Below are 20,219 nucleotides of genomic sequence, written 5' to 3' on the forward strand. Positions count from 1 at the left end.
TCTTCCTTCTGTCAAAAAAACGCACACTCACGATTTCTGGGTTTCTCATCGTCCATGCCCTCCTCTTCATTCTCTGGGTCAATGTCTTCGGCTTGAGTAATCCAGTCTAAATAGCCCTGTATTCACACACAAACAAGGGAAATACTGATGGGTAAACAGAAAGATCAAACTTCACATCTGTTTGGAATCATAAGAATGAAATGTTTTAGAATATGTATCATGTGTCTCAATCTTCGTGTGCCCTATTCTTTTTACACTTTTCCATGAGGTAAGAGGAGTGCTTGTGTTGTTTTGTAACTTAGGTAACTTCTAAGTAAAGTTTGCTCTGCTTTCCCTGCTCACTGTTACTGAAGGGTTACAGGTTACTGAACACTGACAGTACAATGAACCTGAGTCTTTGGTAAAGACTGTAACAGCTTTTCTGGCATGGGGACAACCGCATGCACACATGCACACACACACCAAACTACCTTGAGGTCTTCCTCCAGTTGCTGTTTTTCTCTGAGTTTCTGGAAGTCACCGCGCGCCTTGGCCTTCTCTCTCTCCTTGGAAAACTCTCTGGGAGGAGGGGAGCAGAAGAGAAGGAGCGGGGCAGAGAGTTGACGGGAAAGAGAGAGCAAACAGAGAGAGAGACAGGAAAGAGAATCTGAAAATCTTGACTAAGGTTTTGGCAAAATCATCATGTGACAAAAGTGATCAAGTTAAAAGAAAAGGATACTTCGGAAAGAAGAAAAGGGAAAACCCTGCCAGAGAGAAGAAAAGTTAAGTAACGAAAGAAAAGTTTTGCCACGGAGAAACGGTGTTAGTATGCAAATGCAGCTTTTGGTTTCCTAGAATATAGATCTTTATACCTTATTAATAATTATTTACATATCAACCACTCAAATAATGAAATACCATTCAAGCCAGCTGGGGTTCCATGAAAGATGATGAGGACTGATTCCATGTGATTCACATAGACAAAAGGAAGAACCAAATAAAAGAGTGAAAGGAAGTGATGCAGCAGAAACCCTATTCATTCAGGCCGTTGCACTGTTGATGAATTGTACCACCTTTTCTCAGCAGGGAACAGGTGATGATTTCTGGCTGATGCATGCTCAGCTAATATAATAAAAAGCTACAGTGAAAAGTCTGCCGATTGTAAAAACTTACTAAATATTAAAGTTCAAGACTTCATTTATCTGTACTGGACTCCCAGGTGGATCCAGGCCAGCTGGGAAATGGGATTCCTGTGGTGTTTTCTGGGTCTACCCCAGGTTGCAATGTGCTTGGTACAACCCCGGAGGGAGGCACAAAGAGGGCGCCCTCACCAGCTGCACAGCCTCAGCTGTTGTCAAATAGTTGGAGAGGTGGCTCTGCACTAAAGTCATCCTGCATCACTGAGCTCCGAACCTTTTGCCTGCCAACTCATTCTTTCAGTTACTACTCAGAGACATTGATTACAGAAAAAAGTTATAGGTTTGTACCTCACCTAGATTTCGGAGTTTTTGTGCACAAAGAACACGTGCAGAAAAAATAATTTAAGACAATTAAAACCAACGTGACCAGCGAGTGTGAAATATCATATCATTATGATGAAATTCAGTGAAATTGCTTCCAGGTGACAGGAGGGAAGAAAGAATTGAGGAACACTTGATTAAACGGTGCACTCGGGGAAGGTCAAAGACAGGTTAGAACCAAAGATCCAGTCTGAACAAAGGAAATTCATTCAGATGAGGGCTGACAGGACTTGGGAGACTTGGGAATTTTTGCAGTTAAAACGTGAACAAATTCATATTTAAAGGCCTGCTGGAAAATAAACACAGCAAATGCCTCCTTTTCGTGAATATTTTACATAGAAGTAAACTTCCCTACATTCGTTTTGAACATACAAGTGGGACTCTTTTTGAAGCTCAGGTTTAAGCGTTATCTCAATATTCCTAATCAGATTTCAAGCAATTAGCACAAAGGTTTTAAGAGAGGTTGTGTAGGCTGTTAGTGTTTCACTGCTCTCCAGAGATGAAGAACTGATGAAACTCTTGGTATTGTTATTGACTTTTTTTTGGTCATGTCTATTGGCTGGGCAGAATTCAAGTGTTTGAGGATATCTGTGTGAAATTTAAGAGAATGATGGAACCTCAGATTGAACTGCAGACTCCACACTCAAACCCACAACAGCAGATCAATGAGCATTAGGACAAACATCTATTGTCCCACTTGTCAGAACATTAGCAGGAGATCCAATCCTATTGATCTGGACTTGTGCAGTTCAGTGCACATATCCTGTATGTGTGTGTGCGAGTGTGGCCTTGAGTGCTAAATCCTTAGGCTCCACGCTCATTTTCCAATTCTCCACTGTCTCACCTTTCTGTCCTCAGTCATCTTTTAATTCTCCCTTCTCTACCTACTCCTTCTCTTTCGGTCGAGCCACTTTCTCCATCCTCTCTGTTTACGTATTACATCAAATCCAGACAAACACAGTCACACCCTATGCCTATGTCTCTACATCCGTCACTCTCCTTCTTCCTGTTTAGCCATTAGTTATTATGCCAATCTGAGACCTACACACACCATGGAGTAACCAGTTGGTAAAAGGTCAGGCTGTGTAGTGAGCTGACAGCATCATTAGTCACAAGTCAGACAAAGAGTCGGACTACCAAACCCCCCAAGCTGTTTGGTACAGATAGACCTTTATTATTTTCCCTACAATGCTGCTGCCACCTCTCCTGAGGGTATCAAGTCAGATTCAGGTCAGTCAGTCAGTCAGTCAGGGGTGAGACATCTGACTCTAAAACCTGTTCCCTGGCAGAGCTGATCTTGGAACTGAGAAGTTTAAGATGTTTTTAGGTGGCAATTGATATACTTCTGTTACTGCTGAATTTAGATACATTTTCTTGCATGTTTTTGTGTATTAACTGCTGGTCTATAAACAGCTTTAATCACAAGGGTTTACATATTAATTCCTTAAAAAAAAAAAAAAAATGAGATGGTAGTTTTTCCACCCTGCATCAGTGCTGAAAACAGAGCACTTCACTTCACAATAGCACTAGTGCTATTTTACAGAAACAGCAGTGGAGCCTTGTAGTAAGAGAAACAATACCCAGAAGGTTTCAGTGGTCTTCGAGCCAGATGCTCGAGTATGATTTCACTACAGTCAGCTACAGTGATAAAAAAAAAATCTATGTGCAGTCAGCAATGCTCAGTTGGAAGAGTCACAAAGCCTCAGATACATGGTCTTGTAAAGCAACCAAATGGGACTATATAGAAACACATTCTTGTACATGCTTTGTACTCATTAAATATAAACGCCAGCAGCAGCAAGAGGCAGGAAGGAGAAGGAAGTGAAGAGATCCCTTGAGCAAAAGACCAGAAGCAAAATTCTCCAAGAGCAGCAAAAAGGCAAGAAAGAAAAATTAGTTTCAAACGACCTTTGACCCTGCCCTTACCCGCTTAATACCCCCAGAACCAAGTTTAGCACAAAGAAGGATCCGATGATGATTAAGGTGACAAAATAGACCCAGGGCCACGTGTAACCTACAGCATCATTCACCTAAGGCATCAGGATAGGGGCAAAGGGAGGAGATAGAAGGATGGAAGATGGGAAGTAGATGGATGGTAAAAGAGGAAAAAGTAAGACAAGAAGACAGGGGATTGATGGAAAAGGCAGGGAGTGGTAGGATGATGGGGACGGGAGAAAGGAGAAGGGGGGATAAGGGAATGAGTTAGATCCTTGGTGAAAGTTCCCAACAGATGGAACCGTTTACCTCTGCTTGTTCCCTGCTGGGATTATGGTGCATTGATATTATTTGTTAGTCACTTAGTGTGCCACATGGCAAAGTATTTGGGCAATATGAATTTGAGAAATGATAAAGAGATGCATTGGTGGATTCAGCGGGTCTTTTAAAACAGTGAAACCTACAGGAGGCTGCGAGTCTCATGGGACAAACAAAATAAATGAATTAATGTATTCCTGCAAGAAAAAAGTCAGAAGTTTAATAATCACATAGGTGATTCTACTTCCACTGTAATTCTTCTTTTTCATCCTTAATCACTGGAGAAATAAGAGTGTAGTTAGACAAATGAAGAGACTGTGCACCAAGACTCCCATGGACTGGAAATAGACATCAAGTCAAAACCATTCTCTGCCAATTTATTGACAATTATTTTTTAACATTATCATCATTATTATTACCATCATGTGTGATCTGCAAACAATGTTTTTTACGGATGCTTAAAAAAAATGCTTTTCACTACTCAGTGCAGCCTGCTGTTCCATAATTTCCATATTTAATGCCACATTTCCTCCAGACTCCACTCTGTCCTTATTGTGTTTTCCCTGTTGTGCAAGTTTTTTTAGCATTCCACCTCCACGGCTGACCTGAGGGGTGAATTATTTATACCCCAGTGTGTCCCTGCAGACCGGGAGGCGCTTGTACTGAAACAGTGTGACTTGGCAGAGTGGGGTAAAACAGCACCCAGCGAGCCTGCTCGAGCAGTATTTGTTGAAACAAAACACACAGCGCAGCAAATGCCTTTAAACAAATATAAACACTCTGTGTGTGCGCGCACAAATGTAAAAAAAAAAAGAAAGATAAATGCTAACTTGCAAGAGACAAACGTGCATGTAGGCTAAAAAACATGTTGGAACACAGCAGTGTTCATTTTAAGTTGAAATGTGTTAAGTTTTGGAAATGTGTAAATGTTTGTGTGTATGTGTCTACCTGTTCAGCACAGACAGGTGGGCAAACTGACATGAACACGACAGATAGACGTGGGGTCACTCGCAGCTTTTTCTGAGTGCTTTTGTGTATTTCTTTCAGGCTTGTGTCAAAGGATTGATTGAGTGAAAGAGAAAGGGAAGAGAGCGAAAGATTTTGCTCAGTTCAGTGATCATCATTTTATCTTTCCTCAACAACAGAGGACTACGGTTGTCTAGCTCTACTTTTTCTGGTGGAATGATGAGGTGAGACTGCTGTCAGCGCACGGCTCTTATTTGCATCTAATTTATTATTTTACTGGGTCTGTGTGTATGTATGTGTTAAAACATTAATGACAACAAAAAGAGAAATAATAAGAAAAAACTTGCACTTTAGATTGCATTACGGGAGTCTTGTAACATCGTCATTTATCACATTTAAAATAGTAAATAAAGCCACACAGCACACCTACTGCACATACACAAGTGACAACAGCATAACCTCTTACCCGCTCAACACTCCCAGAACGAGATTGAGAACGAAAAAAGAGCCGAAGATGACAAGAGAGACAAAATAGACCCATGGCAGCTCATAGCCCATGGCATCCTGCATCTGAGAGAGAGAAAAGGCAAAGAGGAGCGAAGAAGAAAGAAAAGGAGAAAGAAGAAGAAGGAGAAAAAGGGGGAGTAGCACAGATGTGGAATCAACAGGTGGGTGAGAAAAGTAGGGAAAGAACAGGAAACATGACAGAAAAGGTTTTGAGAAGGTTGACAGAGAGAAGATGAAGTCACGGATGAGTCAGGGCGGTAGAGGTCAAGGACAGGAAAGTGTGTTAGAGAGAGAGAGGTTAAAAGGAGATAAAAGCAGGAAAAAAGAAAAGGAGCGGTGCATGTTAAAAGAGCAGCAGATAGCAGTGAGAATGGCATAATTGTATGATTAAAACTGACTATAAGCCTTTTATCCTTTGCTTGGAGAGCAGGCAGACCACGATCCACAATTAAGAACACTTTTGTAATTTAATGGCAAACCCTGGCTGCAATTTAAAAAATCTCTTCAAACAGTTCCACAGTAACTTAAGTAATTTCATCTTAGATTGGTGAATGGATCTAGAAACAAAGATATAACAGTATCAAGAGAGATTAATGTGGAAATTGTTGTGATGAATAAATGGGGTGGATATATGTAGCACTCGATGCTGACAAAGTGAGCAGTTTAGCATCCAGGATTTTACTTCAAAACAAAAGTCCCATTATTAGACTATTAGATTACTGATTAGATTGAGGTTGTAAATGCAAAGGTTAGGTTGTTTTAAAGAAAAAGCGGATAATAATATGATAAGGCTCTTAATTAAAGAATTTAACACAAAGACTGGGGGACAGAGATAAAAAAGGGAGATGATAAAGGTGAAAGCTGACAGCAGGTTTATGTGCTGTGACAGCAGCAAATGTTGCATGTTGATATTTTGTAGTGAAAGTGTGTGACGCTGAAAATTATGTAAAATTACAACACAAACAAAATATTGTCAAAGGGCTGGTGCTTCAATCATTCGACTATTTAACATTTTACAGCACGTCAAATTTGTTATAGGAGTGCTGTGTGTAAATATAAACAGGAAACTGCAGTAGATAAGCAGGAATAGCAGAACGGATGTAGAGCTAGTAACTTAACCAACAAGCACATACTGGATGCACATTTTTACGTGATATCCCTACAGTGGCTCTTAAGAAGACATCAGGAAACAGAAAAAGCACATAAACCACAGTGAAAGTTTAATAAAACATAATGGAAATAGAAAAAAATGAAGCAAAAGTGAAAACAAAAAAACAGAAAACTTTTGGGGACACTATAAGGTGACGGAACAGCTGCGGACGTGCCAAGCTAACAGTAAATAGCTAATAGCAAGAATGTATTTACGTTATATGAATCATGTGATTAAAACAAACATTACCTTACATCTTTTTAACCCTCACAACACCGATGAACCCTCTGGTTATTTTAAGCGTGCGTTGGTTTCTGTCATTTCTGCAGCTGGTTCGTCACGGTATTGTGTCCCCAGAAACACTTCTGTTGTGTTTTGTGGAAATTTCTTGTTTTTTCTGCTTCTACTGTGCTTTAGTCAACTTCTTTTTTGTTTTAATCAATTTCAGCTGTTTTTCTTTTTTTTTAATTTCCTTGGTGTGTTGTTCAGCTTCTGTTTTTTTGCTGTGTTCTTCTAGTTGCTGTTATTTTCTTAAGCAACAGTCCATTTGACCTCTCAGTGCCATGTAGATCTCAAACACAAGAGAAATTTATTTTGCTACTTTTTGTAACTAATTTATAACCATTTTATAAAATGTCAAGCCAGAAAGCTAATTTACTTCCCTACAAGATAAAACTTTCAAAAATGCAATTGCAACAAAGCACTTCAAGCTGTTCTAAAGGTTTGTCCAGCATCTTGAAAGCCCTTTTGTTCTAATTTACCAAGCTCTATTTGATTTGATTAGCAGGGAAACTTGTCCCTGCGGAAATATTTAGTTGTCTGTGGCTCCATGTTTGCTCACTTGACACTGAAATCAAGCGTAGGGATTCTACACACGTTCTAAATGAATCTGCAGCTTCAATTACACAGTGTATTGTCTGCATTAACCTGAGATAGAAGCTAACTCTGTGTGTGTATTTGTTCAGTCTTTATATGTACCCACCTTTCTAAAACAAGTGTTTTTGTTATTGTGTTATACTCCTTTCTCAAAAGCACTCATCTGGCACTGATGTTACAGATACAGTAAAGAGGCTCCACGCACCAATCCCTCTGGTACTCACTAAGCCACACAAACACAAAAACACTGCTTTGGTGTCCGACTCACCCAGTACAGCACATCCGTCCAGCCTTCCATGGTTATACACTGGAACACCGTTAACATGGCAAAGGCAAAGTTGTCGAAGTTTGTGATGCCGTCGTTTGGGCCCTCCCACCCAACTCTGCACTGTGTTCCATTCTGCTTGCAATGTCGACCATAAGCTCCATCAGGTGCACATGGTGCTGGCTTTTCCTCTGCAATAGTGCCTGTGACAAAAGAGAAAAAAGTGGCAATGGCCATTTTTTTTAATTTTTCAGATATCTTACAAATAATGTCTTTTTTGTTGCTTTAATGATGCACTGTTGAGGAGGGTCAGAGGTGGAAAATTAGACTGAATTACACACAAAGATCATTTTCTGTTGTACGAGGGAAAAAACAGCTCAACAAGACAGCTATAATTTATTTAGAAACCACAGATGTAGTGAGTTAAACTTCATACAAAAAGCCATTTTTAGCTTTTACCCATCATGATTTTTAATGTAGAAATCAAGCAGCAGGAAGCCAACTTAAAAGTAGCAAAAACCACAGATCCTCGAAAGCCTGCTTGAGGCATGCTCCAAAAGGAGGTCACTCGTCAAGGATTCACATGTTACGATAACCAAATTTATAACAGAAATAAACATGTTTAGAAGCTGGTATAAAAACATTTTGTGCTCTGTAGCTTAAGTCTGCTTTGATGCCAACTGTAAATTTTCACATAACCCACTGTTTTAAGTGTATTTTGCATTGGTAGCACGTGCAAGTTCAGTGGAAGTGAAACCTGCACGTGCAAGTTTCACTTCCAAAACTCTGTAACTTTTTAAGATTTTGTCATATTAAAACAAACATTTTTTCGATTGTGTTTTGTTTTAAGCCTGTTTTTCACTCGTCAAAGTTAGCATCTCATGTAGCAATGCAGTGACTTTACACAGGCCTAGAAAGCAGTTGGCAATTGTCTGCTAACCACTGGCTGCTAGGATTATTCCTTACTGGTTGCAAGAGGTTGCTGGCTTACCCTGTGAAATCAGTTGCTAAGCTCCAGTCATACATGTCTTGAGACCTGTCAGCTACCCCCTGTAATCAGCGATTGCCAGGGAAAAGTTGCTTACAATAGCTAATTGCAAAGAGGTTGCAAACAAACTGCCTTGTGAATGCCACTAACTGTGAAGACACGAAATATATTGAAATATGTTGATTTCTGTGGCAAAGCACCACTTACTTTGAAGGTGAACTGTCTCTGCTTCCAGTTTGTGTCATACTTTTTCCAGTTAGTTAGCATGTTTGCAGACAAATTGGAGCCTTCCATGCAAACTATGGGTGACAGCATCAATCTGCTAGCAACCAAAGCAATTGCAAAGAAGCTTTTGGTATGGCACCTGTTTGCAACGGAATTCACCCTATTTGCCAGCGCTAGCAACAGCAGAAGCTCCAAGCTTCAAAACTCTAGTCAATGTTTCATTTCAATGGAATATCCATGTACTGTACTATTTATGATATATAGTGGCGACTGGATCCTTGTTATCAAAATTCTCCTTGAGATCATGACTCCTTATGCTTTTGTTTACACAGACTTGCACTTTTTTTATCGAGCATACTTTTCGAACTCAGCTGCTTGTCTTTTGAACTGCAGATCCCAGCAGGAGAGATTTATGCCCATCCAAGCAGTGCTCACTGAACATTTTTGATTTTTTGCTACGGGAAGCTCTGTTACAGATTCAATCCATTCACATAAAAAAAAGAGGTTGAAAGGCTAAAAGGACACCATGAAATAACACCAAACAAAGGCACCATGAAAAAAAATCAATGTGGAAAAAGTGTTTTACTAATTATACAAAACAAGCTCTTCAGGGTGATGTATAGGATAGCAGAGTATTCCACCGGCACTTACCCTGTGGAAAGCTAATGCCTCTCAGGGGATGTATAACACCATCATAATAACACTCCAGTCCATTATACCTGAGGCCCTTTGCTGAAAATTGTTTCAATCATTTATGGCAGCTGTTGTTTCAATTATTGCTGAAATTGTTCCTGCTCAGAAACATAAATGATGGTTTGAATAATTAATTGATGTGTTCATTTAACTGTTTAAGGTTTGTTTGCTGATAAAGCTTTACTGTAGAGTTCGAATTTATGCAAAGCTCAGTCAAACCAAAGACCTTGAACACCAAAGTTTGCACTTTGTATGTATGTGAATAAATGCTAACTGAAGCATGCCTGCACATACACTTCAATACATGCTTTGATCATGTATCTAAGCAACTGAAGTGTTGTGTGCCATTGGCTGTGTTTGATCGTGCATGTTTTTATTTATATCTGTGCATCAGTGCTTATAAATAGGTATTCTACAAGTCAGTGTTTGTGTGTACCTGTTAGGTTATGAACGCAGGTCTTGTGCATCTTGCCCATGAAGAGCTCCAGACCAATGATGGCATAGATGATGATGACGAAGAGGACCAGCAGGGCGATATGGAGCAGAGGAACCATGGCTTTGATTATGGAGTTCAACACTACCTGTAAACCTGCAGGAGGCACACATTTGCTAAGAATCCAAAAAGGCATATGAGAGTGTACAGAACATTTTAAAAAAGCATACAGTTCTTATAAAATCTGAGGATTGGAGACTTACTGTCATTAAAAATCATGACTGGCACCTCATATACCAGCATTGTCATAATGAATCACCATGCAAGCACTTAAGCTGGCTGTTATATTTCATCTGAAGCTTTAATATTGCTTTTGTACAGATATTCTACTGAAAAGCATGACTTCTATTAATTGTAGGCAAAGAAAAAAACATGGTATTTTTAAATGCAAATTTGTCTATGAGCAGAACACCTTTCCAGTTAAATTTAATAAATGCTTTGATGAACAAAAGCTCAGTGCTCTGCATATTAATAACTTAAAACAAGAGGAGCAAAAATATGTTGCTGCTGAAGAGGCGTAACAATACAAAAGGCAGTAGGAGAAATTGTGGGTTTATTTAACTGACTAATTTGTTAAAACAAACTAAATTAAAAACAAAAAAGCTCACAGGCTTGCGCATATAGGCAAGACCAGTTTATCAGATTACACTCGTATTAATTTAATCAGTTACTCTTTTGAACTTTTTAAAACGCAACTGCAAAATCAGTGTGGTGTCATGGAGTGAGGAACACTTAGATAGTTGCTGGAACAGCAGTTTTCCCACTTGTCAGTCGTGAATAACTGGCATGGCTAAGACGTCTTGATTGTACAACCTCATGTTTTTCTTCCTTTAATGATCAGCCTTTAATAAAAAGATAATAAATTCCACAGCACATAAGCAACTGGACGCCATCTGTGCGCAAGTCAGCTGGCAAACACGCTGTTGATCAGTTGCCACAACTGCCATGACAGCCCAGTGATGTTGGACAGCGCGGCGCACAACGGCACTCAGCACTTTTACACCAAATGACAAAGTGATAGCTGTGCACTTGCATCCTCTGCATTTGTCTGCAAGTGTAATGCACATAAAGGTGGAAACACACTATTTTCATTAAGAGTGTCTTCACAGACAAGTACGCACATAAATCGTCCAGCTCTGAAAGCCTCTGCATTTCTGACAAGAAGAAGACTGGGTGTGAGTATATGTGTGTCATCATGTGTGGCGTCAAGCACCAATGCAAGCTTCAATCTCTGGTCCATTCCACCCCCCACAACACCCAATCACCATTCACACCTGATCCCCAGAGCACCATTTGTGCTCCTGCTTTTCTCTCTTTCATTCTTCTTTTTTACTTCCATGGCTCTCAGTACTTACTCGGTACTCCAGAGACCAGTCTGAGGGGTCTGAGTACTCTGAATGCCCTCAGAGCCTTGACATCAAAGCCCGCCGCTTTCCCTCCAATAGGAGTAGCCCCATCCCCTTTTGTGGCCTGCTCCAAGATTGCACTGAATAACCTGTAAGACAGAAGGTAATGACTTCAATAACCATCAATTTCACATTGACATCCCATTTCCACATACTAGAGAATATATGAGAGAAAGAAAACAATAAAAGAGATACAGCTGTAAAGGCCTCGCCACAGTTGGTGTCATTATGGCCATGTGTTTTACATCTTTGTTTGCCACTTTAGACATTGTCAGTAGTGTTGCACAATATCAGGTTTCAGTTGAAATAAAACTTTTAAACACTTTTTTCATTAATCCTGTACTAAATGAATCACCAGTGGAAACATTGCAATATAAGTGAAATGTGCTTACAGCAGCCAAATTTGGGAACATATTTTTAGAAGGTAAAGGCCTGGTGAAGTCAACAGTGTCGTTTCACAATTTGACTCTTGAAGAAACTCGAAAGCAAAAAATAAAACAGCTCAGCAAGTTATCCTTCCAAGAAAACAATCGAAAATGTTTCATCTGTTCCTTCTGTCTTTCGCAGATAAGGAAATGTGAGGCATGTGGCTTTAATGATTTGACAGTCAGCTCCACAGATGCCTGTGCATGACTGTAGTGAAGAGAGCTGCACAGTCAGGTTATGTGGTACTATGCAGAAAAACTCTCTTTTAAAATGTCAAATGTATTTTTACACTGTTGCCCTTTTTAGTTATTACCCTCCATGAAAACAGAAACATCCAGCCAAGAAAGATTTAAGCAAGAACTGCTCATGAGTTTAAATTAATGGACTTTGGCCAAAATGTGTGAACACTTTACTTTGGTGAAAATCAGGCCTGGGACTGATTTATTATAGTTTGGGTTACTGACTTTTAGTCAGAGTGACCAGTAATTACCAACTTTGGGACTGAAAGGACATCATTACAGAAAAGGGCCAAAACAGCTAAACAGGTGCACTCTGAGGATGGCCTTGATTTTGGATTTGAAGGGTCACAAGCCAATAAGGTTGGGCAGCACCGTTTTACTGTAGAGCAGTAAAAGTTTGTGGTAAATGTAAAGCGAAATGTCGTATAACAGTGCCCATGAGTGCAAACCGAGGTCGATGAAGTCATAATTTCTCACATTGGTCTGCAAGAACTTGGGATGAAATACAACACCGATCCCACCAGGCAGGCTGTGGTGGAAAGCAGAGGCCAGTGCCCAGAAATGTCTTGAATGACATGATCAGCAATCACACTGTACTCTTCAGGTTTCCATACATATTTGTCAGTGTAAAGCAGAAGTATAATCTTCAATGAAGAGCTAAATATGCTCTTTTTAACGCTCCCCCCCTGTGTTAACTATTATCCCAATGAAATTATTGACATACATCCCTTTGGTGTAAGTGACTCACAAGCTTGAATTTATGTACGTCCAGCTGAGCTTATCGCTCTCCCCTTCCTGTCTCTGGCTCTCCGAGATCCTTTAGAAATCACCATACAATACCATTTTCCAGCTAGCGTGGCTCAAAGGCCAGTCAGTGGCACGTTAGTCATGGAGAATTATCAATTAGCACAGATGAAATGGCCACTTGAAAAGGCCTCTCAAAACATATCTCCCTCTCTCCCTCTCACACTCTCTCTGCCTCTCTATTTCGCACTACCTCCCTCTCAATTTGATTAACTCTCTTTTCCTCTCTCTCCCCCTCTCTCTTGGTGGGAAGCACTCCTTTGAAACTGAGCACGAACAGTACGTCAGAGATTCACAATTTTGCACCACCAGCATGTTCTTTTGTTGTAGGGTGTTTAAAGGTAATTAGAGTCTTGGAGTGTAGCACCACATTGTGAGCTGTATAGATCCACAGCTAAAGATAGTACCAACCGCACGCATTCAGAAAGAGAAAAAAGGCTGAGAGGTCTCACAGACATCAAAATGTCAACACCGCGTCGCTTGAGAAAAAAATATTTACACTTAATTATTACAGTTTTAAAAGCTTGAGCATGTTTAAATAGTGATTCTTGAAGCATGTAAATAGCACTTGTAGCAAAGTGTGATAAAGTAAAAGCAGAGTCTCTGCTTCACATTTAGATGGCACTACAGTCCTTGATGCACTGACTCACTCAAGACAACTTTGAACTGATAATGTGTTATGCTGCAAATACACATACTTTACACCTTTAGATACCTTTGTTTGTTTGTTTGCTATCCTGCGAACAGAGAAAAATTGACTGACACATATTTTCAGATTTAAATAGTCTGTATATATCTACAGGTATTTATTTGTTCTTTCCTTTCTAAGTGAATTGAATTTATTTTATTTTTGTGTAGTTATCAGTGTGATTGTTTGGGCCTCGGCCAACTTTGCTCGGATCAGCTGGTTGTTGCGTTTGTGGTGTTCTAAACACGTGATATATTGAAGGATGTTTCTACTATATCTCCTTTTACATTTTTTATTTATTGGCATAAATTGTCATAAATGCTGATATCGATAGTTAATATCTACTGATAATATCAGCCCACTGATAAGCCTAATTTAGCTCATTTTGGTGTACGAGGTATGTGGAGTTGCTATCTAGTATTACTATCCTTCAAAGGCTCTGATTAATAGGCAAGTCTCTGGAACAGTGATTCCCACAGTGCAGGATCAATGACTGTATAAAATCTTTTACATAGTCATTGTGCAGGAAGGAAACCCCTTGTGGGCTGTAATGGTACTGCAGGTGAGCTTCAGTAATAACAGAAGTATTTATATTTATATAAAGGTATGTATTTAGATAAAAAGTGGATCAAATCGGGTAATAAGAGATGGTAATGATATTGATCATTACTCTGATCTAAATTTAATGCTTTTATATTGAAGGTTTCCTCGAGTTTGGCCAGCCTAAGATACCACAGTTTATTCTTACTGTATAAATTATTTACTTTTTTTTTCTTACAAAAAGCTACAACTGACTCATGAAATATTACACCAAACCACAACACATTATATTATCTCTTATAAAAGCAAACATAGTCTATAAAACTCTTCAAACAAACTGTCACAAACTCTGCGCTTATAATGTAAATGAATTGTTTTATAAATTGTTCTGTATGCGTGAAAGGAAAAGTTCTTTCCCAGCACGTTTTGTCATTCATCTTCAGTATCCAAAGGTGTATGGTACTCCTGTGTAATCTGAACATATACCTGTGTAAATACACACAAGTTTGCTCACAATAATTTCTAACATTCTCCAAACAAGAAAAGTTCAATAGAAGAAAAAAATGCTTTTTTGCGGGTCAGGCCATGAAAGTTTATTCACATCACATTCACTGTCATCTTTAACTCGACAGCATGGAAAGTATTGCCTGTAGTGCCGAATCTGAGTGAAGTATAGTGAGTTTTTCCACAGGCTTTTTTTCCCTGTTTTTTTTTCTCTTTTTGTTACAGTGTAAAGCAAAATATTCATTCAGCTTGTATTAATTCTGCCCGAATTTTACATCCTGGAGTACAGTAAGTGTCACGTGGTAGTTTTCTGACCCTGTAAATGCTGAACAAATGAAATAGATAATTTTTTTTTGCCTGAATCCTTCACTCTGTATTTTGTATTGATCACACCCTTAATACAAGGAGGGAAAGTAAAATGAAAGAAACATAAAATTGCACGGGGAAGGAGATGGACCTAATATATCTGAGGAAAAACAAAAGTGGAAAAAGTGATGACAAAGAGTGAAAGAGAGAAGTCAAAAATGAAGAAGCAAGGTATGTATGAATGCAGAGACCAAGGTTCTTAACATTTATTTTCCAATCTGATCTTTAAGTTACTAAAATTGAACGTGGGTCTTTTTTTTTTTTAATTGTTAATGATTATTAAAAATGTGGGTGGGGTATGGGGTACACATTTTTTTCTGTGTGACAGAAAAAGTTTGAAAACTGCTGAGCTTGAGTCTCATTCATATTCATATTGCGCATGCACACATGAACACAGCCTGTTGAATTACTGAGCCTTAACTAATGACCTTTCAGGTAAGTGCCAGCCAAGTGTGGACCATAGTATCTATGTGTGTGTGTGTGTGTGTGTGTGTGTGTGTGTGTGTGTGTGTGTGTGTGTGCGTGTGTCTCTGAGGCTGCTCAGCACCAGGTACAAGCTCTTTCACCCATATGGTGAATAATCCAGAGGGAGTGAACTCTTGTCACTTCTCATCTATACAAAGACACACCGACAGACTGGCAGTTAGATTCACAAGGGCACAGAGACAAACAGCCACTTATGCACATAGCCACACAAACACCCAGCCACACACACTCCCTGCAGCTTGTGAAACAGAAGAAGTTTGTGTTTGTTGCTTTTCACATCTATTCTAGTGGATTTTATTCGGTTTCCAATTCAGTTAAATGTCAAGTTAAAAATGAGTTTGCATATTAGTGGAGTGCTTTCTAATGTGTTAGCCCTTTAGCAAAGAAGTGGTTAGGATTAGGCAACATAAGCTGTTTGGGGGATATTAGGAAAGAATTATGATCATATTCACCTTCACGACTGATTTACATAGCAGCAAAAAGGAGCATACATGACCTTTGCACTGAATTCTGACTACCTCAAGTTAAAAACTAAAAATTTTGAAATTATTCAGTATTCTCAGATCTAAATCAGAATTTGGGGGGGATCTCTGAATTTGGAGACTGAAGCAAGAATTCAGACTTTAATTATCCAAGCTAATAAAATACACTAATCAAAAGTCAATAAGCTGTTTGGCATTGGCATAGGAGATTTGGTGTTCCCTCTGGGTGCAACCCTCATTCTCAACTCTACTGCTCATCTCTGCTGCTCAACTCTTAAATATGTTTACAAATTTGTCAAAGAAGAAGCAAAGTTACGACAAAGAAATAAACACAAATTTTCTTACATTTTGTGCCAAGTTTATATATATGTTCAGTGGGCCTAACCCTCTAGTATCCATATTTTCTGAGCCTTTTGAGGCATCCATATCCAGTCCCCTATAACATTAATCATTAAATAGACTGATGTGTCATTCTGCATGACTCCAAATAGAGTCATGCAGTCAAACAGACGTGTATTTTGCCTTCTGAACTTCCTTTGGCAAGGTTGTAAGAGAAACAAAAATATTTGCAGGCATCAGTGCATTATAGTTGTAAATTAAATCATGTTACATTACAATAAAAGGCACAATTCACATCGAGAAAGAGACATGAACAGAGGGAGACAGACAGTGAGGGTAGATAACAGCTTAAGAGTGGCAAAGGTTGTGTTTATGCCACGGGCACTGGCACCATGTTTTCAGCCGATGGGATGTATGTGTGTGTGTGTGGTTGGTGTGTGTGTGTGTGTGTGTGGTTATAGGCTCAAGCCAAGCGTGTTCAGTTAGTGATGGCTAATATGAGTGAACACTTGACTTGCAATGAACAAGACTCACTGAATGTGCATGTCTGTGTGTTGGTGTATTTACAAAGGCTTCCCCCAGGCTGAGGGTGCTTTCGTGCAACAGCACACACACACCACACACACACACACACACACACACACACACACACACACACACACACACACACACACACACGCTCAATTAGACCATCTTTATGGCATAAATGTAACTGTCAAGTCCAGTGGTCAAGTCCAAAATTATGCACAGCTGCAAAACTCACACACACGCACACACACACACAAACACACACACACTCACACACACACACCACTGCACTCAGACAGACACACACACAGACACACACACACACACACACACACACACACACACACACACACACACACACACACACACACACACAAACTTAGGCAAAATGGATTTAGCAGATGGACTATGTTGCTGAGTTGCAGATAAAGAAAAACAGAGCAGAGCTTTGCTATCAGCATCTCACAAGCTAATCAGTTTAAGCTTCACCAATACACTGATGGCCAAAGTTTGCTGCAGCTTTAGCCCAGATTTTCTGTGAACTAAAGAAAGCTTTGTCAGCGGACAATACTCCTCTCAAATGGCTACTACAGTAATCTTTCTAAAATACAACAAAATACTAAACATACTTGAGATATTGTGAAAAAAGAGCATGAATATCCTCAATCAGCTTCCTAATTCGGAATTACTTTGTGTGCCAGCAGGTTGGACATTGGAAATCAAATAATTTTACTGTCACAAATAGAGAAAGTGTTCAATAACGCTGACAAGATCACAGCAGTTGCACTGATCCAGGCTATCAACACAGACAATTCGACTGTGAAAGATGAACATAATTTTGGCACAAACTGAACTTTTTATTTCAATGGTTGGATGTTAAAAAAAACACATGACTGTCGTGTTAAATTAGTAAATAAATTAACAGACTTCAGCTTCTCACCAAGGCCGTATATTTGTCTCTCTGTCGATGAGACGAGTTGAGCTGAATTTTACGAAACCTAGTGGAGATGTTGAGCAAGGAGGAGCAGTAGAAGAATCTATAAAATGTTAGTGCAGAACTGGATCACTTTCATGAAAATCGCAAAATATGGGATTGGCCTTGTGGAATCTGTCTGAGCGCCCTTCTGGTTTTACAAACAGGAAGTAGAGTAAAAGATGAGCTACAAGAGAAAATATAGCTGCTTCTTTGCCTTTGCAACTGAAAGTAAAGAAGGCCACGTGAAACGCTATCTTACTGTAATTTTGATAGATGCTAACACTATGACTACCTCTTATATTAGACAGAGGCTGCCAATTAACTTGGCTGTACTTCCATTGGTTGACAGTAATTATACTAAGGTACTATGATTAATTTGCTAATGATGTGCTGAGGTTGTGTGTGTCAGGTAGCTGTTGAAAAGAGACTATGCATCACAATTACACAACTGAATCTATGAAATCTGCTTCATCTGTCAAACTTCAAAGACTCACTTGGAGTAACAGAGAACCATCAAATAACACCTCGCAGTTTGTCTCTTTTCTGTGTGATTCTGATCGCTTACCCTACAACTACAATGATGAAGTCTAGCAGATTCCAGCCGTTCCTCAGGTAGGCGTTGGGGTGGAAGAGCAGGCCGTAGGCTATTACCTTCAGGAACGCCTCCACCGTGAAAATGATGAGGAACAGATACTCCACACGCTCCTGTGCAGACACAAACATAAAAAAAGTCCATTTACTCATCTGAGTGGCATCATTGCAGCATGACATAGAACGAGCAACAGACACAGATAAAATCAGAGGTAATTATAAATGAAAATTTGAAATCAGATTAAATGCTAAATTCATGTGGCAAAGGAATGATTCAGTATTCTTGAACTATGTGCAGTAAATCTTTTCATCGTGAGAGGTGGCTTATTGGAAAAAATTGACATGCTGTACCACTATTATATACACACGTTCATTCACAATCATAAAACTTTTTTATTTTTCCCACATCAACACTAAGGACATTGTATATGACTTGTGAGCACTCGCAGTGCTGGCTGCCTACTCTTTCAAATTTATCAGCCAGAACAAGATGTTCTGCCGCTGTTTATGTGGCTTCTGCTTTGTGCGTATGCATGTGTGTGTGCGTGCGCATGTTTGATTATTTATATGTTAACATGTATTTGTCTAACTTGTAATCGTGTACACAATCAAAGCATTTTGATTATTTAATCAAACTGGCTCTCTTCCTGTCCTACGACGTTACTGTCTGATGGAAGGAATGATTTCATGTGCACATGTATGCACACGCAAACACACAACGGGATTTTTACTACAGAGCTCCTCAGGGATTGTTGTCATATTGCCGACCCCAGCCTGACAGGGTCCTGGGAAATGTCCTGAAATGGCCTTGAAAGAGAGCAGGATCATATAACTTTCTGACTGTTGCAAAGTCGTAAACAATTCATCATCCACCTAATCCCTTTTCATATCTGATTTTAAATGTTTTGTCAAGTTTTTAAGGAAAACGAGATCAAAGCAATGCAGAAATCTATTTATTTCTTGCTGTGCAAATACAACATCCTATATATAGAATTATTCAACATCCTCTTGCTTTCTGCCCAGTTTCTTTCTTTCTTTCTTTTGGGGGTGGGTAATAAAAACATCTATCAATCCATCCATTCATTTTATTCCCTGCTCCTCCTCTTTTTCACTCTATTTTCCCATGGATACATACACACAGCGGGCCAGAGGTTTGGGACAGAAGGCCAGGCAGGTCTCTCTAGGCTCCAGTCTCATCCCTGGGAAGAATCAGCTAAACCTGAAGAAGCTGTGTTTAAATTTACCAAAATATCTTCACAGGCTGACTGACAAAAGAGTTTAGGTTGGATTCCATCATTGACTTACATAACCACATACAATACAATACAATACAGCTTCTAAATTGTCCAATCCACTGGAATTATATGCCTTCAAGCCTGTTATTTCCTCTGATCAATGCTGACATTTTTCTCCTGACAGCTACAACACTGACGTCACTGACTGTGCAACACCTGAGTCACATGCTGGCCTTTGTGTTTTTAAATTTCTTTTTGTTTCTGGCTTGTTTTGAGGCTCTCAAATACTAAATCATTTGCACTGAGGGGAAACATCTTTTAAAACTTAAAACTGATAAGGAATAAGTGATTAGCAAGGATCTATAAGAAAGATCTGTTTACCTCTGTCATAAAATGGACATGACATTGGTTTTGGAAAAAATAAAAATGTATTCTTCTGTAGATTATACAGCAGGGGTGTCGAACTCCAGGTCTCGAGAGCCGATGTCCTGCAGGTTTTAGATCTCACCCTGGGTCAACACACCTGAACCAAATGATTAGTTCATTACCAGGCCTCTGGAGAACTTCAGGACATGTTGAGGAGGTCATTTAGCAATTTAAATCAGCTGTGTTGGATCAAGGACACATCTAAAACCTGCAGGACACCAGCCCTCGAGGCCTGGAGTTCAACACCGGTGTTTATACAGGGATGGCA

At 39.4% G+C, this 20,219-nt stretch overlaps 1 protein-coding gene across 5 annotated transcripts in view; it reads right to left on the minus strand.

Annotated features, from left to right (window-relative positions):
• cacna1c (calcium channel, voltage-dependent, L type, alpha 1C subunit) overlaps positions 1-20,219 on the minus strand; it is a 218,234-nt gene that overhangs the window by 64,634 nt on the left and 133,381 nt on the right. For all 5 annotated transcript variants that reach the window (XM_042222950.1, XM_042222948.1, XM_042222952.1 and 2 more), the window contains exons 4-10: positions 18,265-18,404; positions 11,271-11,410; positions 9,859-10,011; positions 7,520-7,719; positions 5,185-5,288; positions 471-558; positions 32-116 (exon numbers count right to left, since the gene is read on the minus strand). In XM_042222950.1, coding sequence (XP_042078884.1) covers positions 32-116; positions 471-558; positions 5,185-5,288; positions 7,520-7,719; positions 9,859-10,011; positions 11,271-11,410; positions 18,265-18,404 — 910 coding nt within the window. The remainder of the gene's footprint in view (positions 1-31; positions 117-470; positions 559-5,184; positions 5,289-7,519; positions 7,720-9,858; positions 10,012-11,270; positions 11,411-18,264; positions 18,405-20,219) is intronic.

The sequence above is a fragment of the Haplochromis burtoni genome, unplaced genomic scaffold (genome assembly GCF_018398535.1).
Source record: "Haplochromis burtoni strain Fernald_Lab_line unplaced genomic scaffold, NCSU_Asbu1 Contig_98, whole genome shotgun sequence".
In the NCBI taxonomy this organism is placed as follows: domain Eukaryota; kingdom Metazoa; phylum Chordata; class Actinopteri; order Cichliformes; family Cichlidae; genus Haplochromis; species Haplochromis burtoni.